The sequence below is a fragment of the Cervus elaphus genome, chromosome 5 (genome assembly GCF_910594005.1).
Source record: "Cervus elaphus chromosome 5, mCerEla1.1, whole genome shotgun sequence".
Taxonomy (NCBI): Eukaryota; Metazoa; Chordata; class Mammalia; order Artiodactyla; family Cervidae; genus Cervus; species Cervus elaphus.
In genome coordinates this window covers 81,823,004-81,833,896 of record NC_057819.1, presented here as the reverse complement: position 1 = coordinate 81,833,896, position 10,893 = coordinate 81,823,004, and the positions used below count along the sequence as shown (strand labels likewise).

The 10,893-nt window shown below is 38.0% G+C and overlaps 1 protein-coding gene across 1 annotated transcript; it reads left to right on the top strand.

The window, feature by feature from the left end:
* Positions 1–314: 314 nt before the first annotated feature.
* LOC122693370 (olfactory receptor 4D2-like) lies at positions 315–1,250 on the top strand. The gene has a single exon (XM_043900870.1). The coding sequence runs from the start codon at positions 315–317 to the stop codon at positions 1,248–1,250; it is 936 nt and encodes a 311-aa protein (XP_043756805.1).
* The last annotated feature ends 9,643 nt before the right edge of the window (positions 1,251–10,893 follow it).

Genomic DNA, 10,893 nt, shown 5'->3' with positions numbered 1-10,893 from the left:
GTTCTGAAATTTGACTCTGGTTCTGTTGGACTCTGTTTTCCCACCTCTATATTACACTGAATCTTTGAAAAGCAGATAGGGTGTCTCTGGATGGCTTTAAGATGTCTCATGAACGTGTATTCCAGCATCAACTAGTGAAATCTCCAAAGACAAGGCCACTTATATCAGAACATGGTATAATGATCTACAGATGAGGGTGTCCATCATTTGGACTTGGACAATTGCTTTGAGCCACTGAGCACTAGAACAGCATGTAGTAACTTCATGCATCTCTGTCTGTGATGTGTTTTCTTTAGGTGTATGGAGCAGAGAGCATGGATTCAGGGAACCACACATGTGTGTCAGAATTTGTCTTCCTGGGGCTCTCACAGACTCAGGAACTCCAGCTCGTCTTGTTTCTGGTGTTCCTATTTGTCTACACCACCACTGTCATGGGAAACCTCCTCATCGTGGTGACAGTGACCTCTGATTCCAGGCTCCACACACCCATGTATTTTCTGCTCAGAAACCTGGCTATCTTAGACCTCTGTTTCTCCTCAGTCACTGCCCCAAAGATGCTGGTGGACTTGCATGCTGAGAAGAAAACCATCTCCTACCAGGGCTGCATGACTCAGGTCTTCTTCTTCCACTTTCTGGGAGGTGCCATGGTCTTCTTCCTCTCAGTAATGGCCTATGACCGCCTTGTTGCTATATCCCGGCCCCTCCACTATGTCACTATCATGAACACTGAGCTCTGTGTGGGGCTGGTCATGACAGCCTGGATGGTAGGTTTTGTTCATTCCATTTCCCAACTGGTCCTGATGCTCCCACTGCCTTTTTGTGGCCCCAATGTCCTAGATAATTTCTACTGTGATGTTCCACAAGTTCTGAGACTCGCCTGCACTGACACTTCTGTCTTGGAGTTCCTCATGATCTGCAACAGTGGGATGCTAGATGTCATCTGGTTCCTCCTCCTCCTGGTCTCCTACTCAGTCATCCTGGTGATGCTGAGGTCCCACTCAGGGCAGGTGAGGAGGAAGGCAGCTTCCACCTGCACCACCCACATCATCGTGGTGTCTATGGTCTTCATTCCAAGCATTTACCTCTATGCCCGGCCCTTCACCTCTTTCTCCATGGACAAGGCTGTATCCATCAGCCACACGGTCATGACTCCCATGCTCAACCCCATGATCTACACCCTGAGGAACCAGGAAATGCAGGCAGCAGTGAAGAGATTAGGGAGACACCGGCTGCTTTGTAAAAGGGAGTGATAGTGGGTCACTTCTCTTTGACTTTGTTTTCTATTTTTAAAGTGGAGAAAGAGCTGTCACATCTGTCCTCTTCATAGCTTGTGGATGTGCTGTGAGGGTAATTGTAGAAGTGAATGAGTATCAAAAATAAGCAACTTATTCAGATTTTTAGGAAAAAGGAAAATATCTTTTTTTTATGTGGTGGATTGTTTGAACACTCCTACAACAATAAGATGCATTGCCATGGAAACATTCTGGAAAGCCACATCCTCCTTTCTGCCTTCTTGGTGGACAGTTTCCTCTTAGGATGACAGCATTTCCCCAGAAGAGCAGTTCTGTTTTCTGTATGTGACCTATTTTTTCTGTACCCCATTTAGGTGTGAGTCTGGATTATTGGAAACTGTACAATATTTAGAGTCTTAAGCCTTGGAGACCCTAACCCATCACTTACCAAATAGATAAGCTTGAATGAGACACTTGGCCTCTCTTGAACTCATAACTTCTTCTTCAACAAAGTTACTGAAATTAGTATCTGACCCCACACTTCCCAGATTTATTATAAGAATCAAATCCAAAAAATAGTGAGAAAACATTGAGTAAACCATGTATTTTATTTGATTCAATTTTCAAGTTTGAAATTATCATGAATATGTAATTTTTTCTCTTTACCTTTTAATATAGTATAGTTATTACAAGCAAAAGATTATGTGTAAAATGCATGTAAATTGTAAAACACTGTTATGTGAACATTCATATACCTGCTGCTCAGTTCAAGAACCATAGGGTACCAAAAGCTTATACCTACCTACCCATAGATTCTCTCATCACATCACTTTTCCACAGATGAAACTATGTTTCTGAATTTTATGTTTATCATTCCATTGCTTATAAAAATAGCTTTACCACATTTTTACACAGTTTGTTGTAATGTTTTGCTTCTTTGAGTTTTATAAACATATCAAACTGCATATAATATTCTGTTTTTTTCACTCAACAATATGCCTTTTTAAAATTCATTTATTTTAATTGGGGGTTAATTACTTTACAATATTGTAGTGAGTTTTGCCATACACTGACATGAATCAGCCATGGGTGTACGTGTCTTGTAAATGCTGCATATTATTCTTTATGAATTAGTTTTTTCATTTGTACTGCTGTATAATATCCCATTATGAAAATTAGCTTTGGGGGATTGTGCCCAGTTTTCATTCTAGCCAACAGTACTGTTTTGCATATTCTTTTACTTGTCTCTAGCTGTCTTGTTGAGGAGCTATGGGCCTTTACCTTGAAGTGGAATTGCTGAGTCATGACATCTTCAAACATTTACCTTTACAAAAGAAGTGCCAAATGGTTTTCCAAAGTTGTATCTCATTCATCTTCATCAGCAGTGCTGAAGTGGTCCCATTAATTCATGTTCTCCTAACAGTGAATATTGTTGAACTTCTTCATTTTTGCCCATTAAGTGGGTAGAAATGGTATTTCACAATATTCTTAATTTGAGTTTCTCTAACATTTCTTTCCATATTTTTTATTGTATTCAGGTTTCCCATGAATGCATTTTGTTCAGTTTTTCTATTAACTTTTTCTAGTTCATGTAGGAATTCTTATACAATTTGTTGATGATCTATTTTCAGTTATATTTATTATAATGTGTGTGTGCCTGCTAAGTCGCTTCAGTCATGTCCGACTCTGCTACCCTATGGACTGTAGCCCGCAAGGCTCCTCTGTCCCTGGGAATCTCCAGGCAAGAATACTGGAGTGGGTTATTGTGCCCTCAAGTGGGATCTTCCAACACAGTGATCGAACCTAGGTCTCTTATGTGTCTCCTGCATTGGCAAGATTTATTACTATAACTTCTCCCAGTTTGTGATTTGTCTTCTCTATTTTTGTTGTTAGTTTTCATGTAGTCAGGCATATCAATCTTTTATTTTAGTATTAGTTCTTATTGAGACCAGATTTTTAAACATTTTTTTTCTTATTCAGAGGACAGAAAAATATTTTGCTACATAGTTCTTTTAACTTAAAAACGTCCACTTTAAAAACATTTTAAGCTTTTTGAAAAATGTCAGACTTACAGTAAAGTTGCAAGTATAGTATAAAGGACTATTTTCCTGACCATTTGAGGACACTGCTTAAGTTGCCAACCTGATGCCCACCATTCCTTAATATTTGTCTGCATTTTCTACAGAATCATTTCCCTCTGTTACTGCCATACAGTCATTAAAATTGATATGTTATCAGTACATTGTTATAATTTTAGCCTCTACTCAAGTTTTGCCAAATATCCCAATAAAGTCTCATAGAAAGAAAATCTGCTTCAAAAACAAGTGTTGCATTTAGTTGTCATGTCTCTTCAGACTTTTTTGATCTGGAAGATCTCCTTGATTTTGATTATCTTGAGAACTTTAAAAAATTATTGGCCACTTATTTTGTAGGATATCCTTCAGTTTGGATTTGTCTGATGTTTCATGGTGATTAGACTCAGGTAATATATCTCTGTAACTTTACCAGAAACTACCCACCAGTCACTCTCTGTTCCTATTACAGCCTATGAGGTGTGAATGTTTTTGTTCTGTCACTAATATGCCATCACTCTGACTACTTGACTAACAGGTGTTCACTAGCTTTCATCCCTGATTTTTCTTAATTACATTGTAATCCTCCTCCTTCTTTCTTGGGTCCCACCTCCTTTTCCCTTTCTCCTCTAGCTCTTCACCCTCCTCACATCATTAATGATTTTGAAGCTGGTACAAGCTGAGTCCTGAACACAGGAAAATTATACCCTTTAACTGCCTCCATTAAGTCTTTGCTGAAACAGGATGGGAATATGAATAAACAGAGAAGCTGTATACCACTCTGTCCATCCTCAGCTCTCCCCTCTTTCCTCCTCCCTGCTGCCACAGAGGCCCTCATCTGTACTCTTTTGCAAACCTCCTTCGCTGGCTTCTAACCTCCCTCAAGGTAAAACATAAATGTAGGCACCTGATATCTTTTTTTTTTTTTTTGGCACCTGATATCTTAACATTATTCAGAGTGATTCGTGCCTCCTCTCCACTCTAATGTCCCACCACTTCCCGCTGTGCTCCAGCCTTGTCAAGGCTTTCAGGGTTCATAAAGTGTATGCTGTACCATTTCATCTCTAGATCCCTATTCTGCCAGAAACACACTTCCCCTCCTTTGTCTGCCTAACACACTTCTGTCTGAACGTTGTATCCTCTGGGAAGCCATCCCCTCTCTCCCAGTCATGGTTACTCAGTCTTTTAACCTTTCGTGTTCCTCTAGTTAAGCTATCTCCCCTGTGAAGTACATTTCTACATTTCTGGGTCTGTTTTTCCCATGAGCCTGCAAGTTTGTTGAGAGGAGAATGTATGTCTTCTTTTTGAATTCTCAGCATTAAATATTGAGGTATACCCAACTTGCCTTTTATTGCTCTCCTACTCTTAAAAAAGGATAACTTTCAGTTATGTTAACAAATGTTGACCTAAAACAAATAGCAAATATTTCTCCAGCAAAGATGGGTTTATTCAGGATCAGCAGAGAACTGCAATTCAAGCTCTGCACCCATGGTGAATGGAAGAGCACCCATGTGCAAGTCCTTCAAGGCAAGAGAAGAAGACTGTTTTTATGGAGAGGGAAAGGAGGGTGAGAAGGCAGGAATAAACAAAGAGTTCATGGCTTTTCACTGGCTGAGTCCTTGTCAGGAAAAAAGAGGTGTCTTTCTTTTTCCTGTTGGGCTCTGCTATTGTCACACGGTGTGAGAGCTCCCTGCTCTGGTCTCCCAACTTTACTTAACTGAGGTTTCAGCTTATTAACTTTTTACATTTATGAACTTTAAAAATAGTCCAACACTTCAAAACTACAAGCCATATTAGAACCATTTTCTAAAACAGATAAATTATCCACAATCCTGATCTGAAGAATCAACTTTGAATTTTAGATGTGGTTCGGTAAACATTTTATACTCATTTATGTGCCTTGAGAGGACAAATATATATACTAGAATATACAAAGACTATCTTACTGAGAATTAAATCAGAATCATAAGAATTAATTCAGGCAATTAATTAGTCACTTTATCAACAGTGACATCTGACAGTCAAGGAGATTGACAAGACATATTCACTTCCCTAGCATGAACTCAGGCTATCTTGTTTTTTATTTTTTAATTATTATTTATTTTTTAATTATTATTTTTTTAGCTACAGTGTGCAATTTGTGGGATCTTCATTCCCCAACCATGGATCAAACTTGGGCCCTTGCAGTAAAAGTGCTGAGTCCTAACCAGGGAATTCCACCATGGAATTCCTCAGTCTGTTTTATTAAATGGTTGGATTTTAAAATGAACTAAAGGACTGATGCTGAAGCTGAAACTCCAGTACTTTGACCACCTCATGCGAAGAGTTGACTCATTGGAAAAGACCCTGATGCTGGGAGGGATTGAGGGCAGGAGGAGAAGGGGACGACAGAGGATGAGATGGCTGGATGGCATCACCGACTCTATGGACATGAGTTTGAGTAAACTCTGGGAGTTGGTGATGGACAGAGAGGCCTGGAGTGCTGCGATTCATGGGGTCACAAAGAGTCGGACACGACTGAGTGACTGAACTGAACTGAATTGAACTGAGTATTCCACTATATATATGTGTATATATATATATATACACACTACATCTTCTTTATGCATTCACCTTAGACACTTCAGTTGTATTCATTTCTTGGCAATTATATAAATAACATTGCTATGTACATTGTACATGTGTCTTTCAAATTAGTGTTTTGGGGTGTTTTTGAAAATATATCCAGAAGTGGAATTGTTGGTTCATGTAGTAGTTCTATTTTCAGTTTTTTTCAGAAACTTCTATACTGTTTTTCACAGTGGCTGCACCAGTCTACATTTCCACCAATAGTATATACGGGTTCCCTTTTCCCCACATCCTCACCAACATTTGTCATTTGTGTTCTTTTTGATGATAGCAATTCTGACAAGTATGAGGTGATGTCTCATTATGATTTTCATTTGCATTTGCCTGATAATTAGCAATATTGACTATCTTTTCTTCTATCTGTTAGCTATATGTATTTTTCCTGAAAAATATATATTCAGGGACTTCCTTGGTGGTCCACTGGCTAAGACTCCCTGCTCCCAGTACAGGGGGCAAGGATTTGATCTCATGTGGGCAAGGATCCACATGCCACAACTAAGAGTTCACATGCTGCAACTAAAAGAGCCTGAATGTTACAGCTAAAATGATCTCACTTGCTGCAATGAAAATTGAAGATTCTGCATACTGCAGCTAAGGCCCAGAGAAGCCAAATAAATATTTTTTTAAAAAAAGAAAAGAAAAATGTCTATTCAGTTCTTCTGCTCATTTTTAAATTGGGATTTTTCTTTTTTGGATGTTGAGTTGCATGAGCCATTTATATATGTTGGATATTAATCCCTTATCAGTCCTATCATTTGCAAACATTTCTTCTCATTCTCTAGGGTGGCCTTTCACTTTGTGGATGGTTTCCTTTGCTGTGCAAATGCTGAGTTTAATTAGCTCCCATTTGATTGTTTTTGCCTTTGTTTCCTTTATTTTAGGAGACAGATTCAAAACAATATTGTGGCAATTTATGTCAGTGTTCTGGCTATGTTTTTCTCTACGAGTTTTGTAATACTCAGTAGTCTGTTTAGGTATGTAACCCGTTTTGAGCTTATTTTTTAATGTGATGTTAGAAGATGTTCTAATTTCATTCTTTTACATGTAAGATACCCTGGAGAAGGGAAAGGTTACCCACTCCAGTATTCTGGCCTGGAGATTTCCATGGACTGCATAGTCCATGGAGTCACAAAGAGTCAGACACGACTGAGCAATTTTCATTTCACTTCTACATATAGATGCCCAGTTTTTTCAGCACCACTTATTGAAGAGACTGACTTTTCTCCATTGTATATTTTTGCCTCTTTTGTTGTAGATTAATTGATCATAAGTGCATGAGTTTATTTCTGGGCTCTCAATTCTGTTGCATTGATCTATGTGTCTGTTTTCATGCCAGTGTCATGCTATTTTGATTACTGTAGCTTTGTAGTATAGTCTGAAGTCAATAAGTTTGACTCCTCCAGCTTTGTTCTTCTTCCTTAAGATTATTTTGGTTCTTCGGGGTCTTTTGTGTTTCCATACGAATTTTTAAATTATTCGTTCTAGTTCTATGAGAAATGCTATTGGTATTTAGATAGGGATTGCATGAGTCTGTAGATTGCCTTGGGTATTACAGTCATTTTAACAATATTGATTCTTCCAGCCCAAGAACACAGAATATCTATCCATCTGTTTCTGTCATCTCTTTCTTTCATCAGTGTCTTACAGTTTGCCAAGTATAGGTCTTCTTAGTAGGTCTATTCCTAGGGTGCTTTTTTTTTTTTTTTTTTTATGTAATAGTAAATTGGATTATTTACTTAATTTCTCTTTCTGATAGTTTGCTATTAGTGTATAGAAGTGCAGGACATTTCTGTGCGTTAATTTTGTATTTTACAATTTTACCAAATTCAGTGATGAGTTCTGGAAGTTTTCTGGTGGTGTTTTTAGGATTTTCTGTGTATAATATCATGTCATCTGCAAAGAGCAACACTTTCACTTATTCCTTTCCAATTTTGAATCCTTTTATTTCTTTTTCTTGTCTGATTGCTCTGGCTAGGACTTTGAAAATTATGCTGAATAAAAGTGATTAGAGTGGACATCCTTGTCTTGTTCTTGATCTTAGAGGAAATGCTTTCTGCTTTCCACTGTTGAGAGTATGCTAGCTATGGGAGTTGGGGGGGGGGGGGGAATCCCTTCTTTTGTTTAGAGGATCAGTCTATCTTAAAACTGAGTCACCTGGAAAAAGCACCTTGGATTGATTCTGGGGAAGGGGACAGAACTTGTCTATCTCTTTGATTATCATATGGGTGATTTTGATTCTGATTTACCTTTCAGTAAGAGAAAATTGATATGTTCCAGTTTATATATTTCCCCTGTCAGGGCACAAGTGACTCTGCAAAATGTCCCCCAGGCCTCATCTGTTCACTGCATCCCCTAGTCAATAATTGACTCCAAAAGCCCTGAATGACCCAAATGGAGTAATTATGCTAAAGACCCAGTCAAGGACACTAAGCTGAGAAAATTATTTCCCTATATACTACATATGAAAGAAAATTTTTTTCAGACTTAACTTCAAACTGTTAAATGGATGCAGGATATACATGAAAAGAACTTCATTCACATCTTCATTAAGGGATCTCAGTGTCACTGATGATTAATAATTCTCCCCTTGTGAAGGTAAGTTTTATTTTTTAACTTGACTAGTCTATAGTTCTCAGTTATGCAAACATGAATCCAGGTGTTGCTGTGAAGGTATTTTGTAGGTGTAATTGATTCTATAATCAGTTATTTTGATTTTACTTTTTTATTAATTTATTTTTTATTGAAAGATAATTTCTTTACAGAATTCTGTTTTCTGTCAAGCCTCAACATGAATCAGCCATAGGCACACATATATTTCCTCCCTTTTGAACCTCCCTCCCATCTCCCTCCCCATCCCACCCTTCTAGGTTGATACAGAGCCCCTGTTTGATTTTCCTGAGTCATACAGCAAATTCCCATTGGCTATATATTTTACATATGGTAATATAAGTTTCCATCTTATTCTTTCCATGCATCTCTCCCTCTCCTCCCCTCTCCCCATGTCCATAAGTCTATTCTTTACGTCTGTTTCTCCATTGCTGTCTTGTAAATAAATTCTTCTGTACCATTTTTCTGGATTCTGTATATATGTGTTAGAATACGATATTTATCTTTCTCTTTCTGACTCACTTCACTCTGTATAATAGGTTCTAAGTTCATCCACCTCATTAGAACTGACACAAATGCATTCCTTTATAAGGTTGAGAAATTTTCTATTGTGAATATGTATCACAACTTCTATATCCATTCATCTGTCGATGGACATCTAGACTGCTTCCATGTTCTAGCTATTGTAAATAGCGCTGCAATGAACAATGGGATACATGTGTCTTTTTCAATTTTGGTTCCCTTGGGGTATATGCCTAGGAGTGGGATTGCTGGGTCATATGGTGGTTTTATTCCTAGTTTTTTAAGGAATCTCCACACCATCTTCCATAGTGGCTATATCAATTTACATTCCCACCAACAGTGCAAGAATGATCCCTTTTTCCCACACCCTCTCCAGCATTTATTTTTTGTAGACTTTTTGATGATGGCCATTTGGACGGGTGTGAGGTGATATCTCATTTGCATTTTGATTTGCATTTGATTTGCATTTCTCTAATACTGAATGATGTTGAGCATCTTTTAATGTGTTTATTAGCCATCTGTATGTCTTTTATGGAGAAATATCTGTTTAGATCTTTTCCCCACTTTTTGATTGGGTTGTTTGTTTTTCTGGCATTGAGTTGTATGAGCTGCTTGTATATTTTGGAAACTAATCCTTTGTCAGTTGTTTCATTTGCTATTATTTTCTCCATTCTGAAGGTTGTTTTTTCATCTTGCTTATAGTTTCCTTTGCTGTGCAAAAGCTTTTAAGTTTAATCAGGTCCCACTTGTTTACTTTTGTTTTTATTTCTGTTACTCTAGGAGGTGGGTAATAGAGGATTTTGCTTTGATTTATGTCATTGAGTATTCTGCATAAACTCTCTAAGAGTTTCATAGTTTTGGTCTTACATTTAGGTCTTTAATCCATTTTGAGTTTATCTTTGTATATGGTATTAGGAAGTGCTCTAATTTCATTCTTTTACATGTAGTTGTCCAATTTCCCAGCATCATTTATTGAAGAGGCTGTCTTTGCCCCATTGTATATTCTTGCCTTCTTTGTCAAAAATAAGGTACCCATAGGTGCATGGGTTTATTTCTGGGCTTTCTATCTTGTTCCATTGGTCTATATTTCTGTTTTTGTGCCAGTACCATACTGTCTTGATGACTGTAGCTTTGTAGTATAACCTGAAGTCAGGAAGATTGATCCCTCCAGTTTCATTCTTCTTTCTCAAGACAGCTTTGGTTATTCAGGGTCTTTTGTGTTTCCATATGAATTGTGAAAGTTTTTGTTCTAGTTCTGTGAAAAATGCCATTGGTAATTTGATAAGGATCACATTGAATCTGTAGGTTGCATTTTGTAGTATAGTGATTTTCCCAATACTGATTCTTCCTAACCAGGAACATGGAATATTTTCCCATCTGTTTGTGTCACCTTTATTTCTTTCATTCAGTTCAGTTCAGTTCAGTCACTCAGTTGTGTCTGACTCTAAGACCCCATGGACTGCAGCATGCCAGGCCTCCCTGTCCATCACCAACTCCCAGGGTTTACTCAAACTCATGTCCATTGAGTCAGTGATGTCATCCAGCCATCTCATTCTCTGTCATCCCCTTCTCCTCCCACCTTCAATCTATCCCAGTGAAAGGTTGTTGTTGAACATGCAAAGATGCTGGGATTCTTGGCCTCCAGAGGAGAAGAATTCAATCTGGGCCCAGAGACGAGGCTTGATCGCTCAGAGCTTTTGTGTAATAAAGTTTTATTAAAGTATAAAGGAGATAGAGAAAGCTTCTGACATAGGCATCAGAAGGGGGCAGAAAGAGTACCCCCTTGCTAGTGTTAGCAATGGAATTATATACTCTCTAATTAGTTATTACAG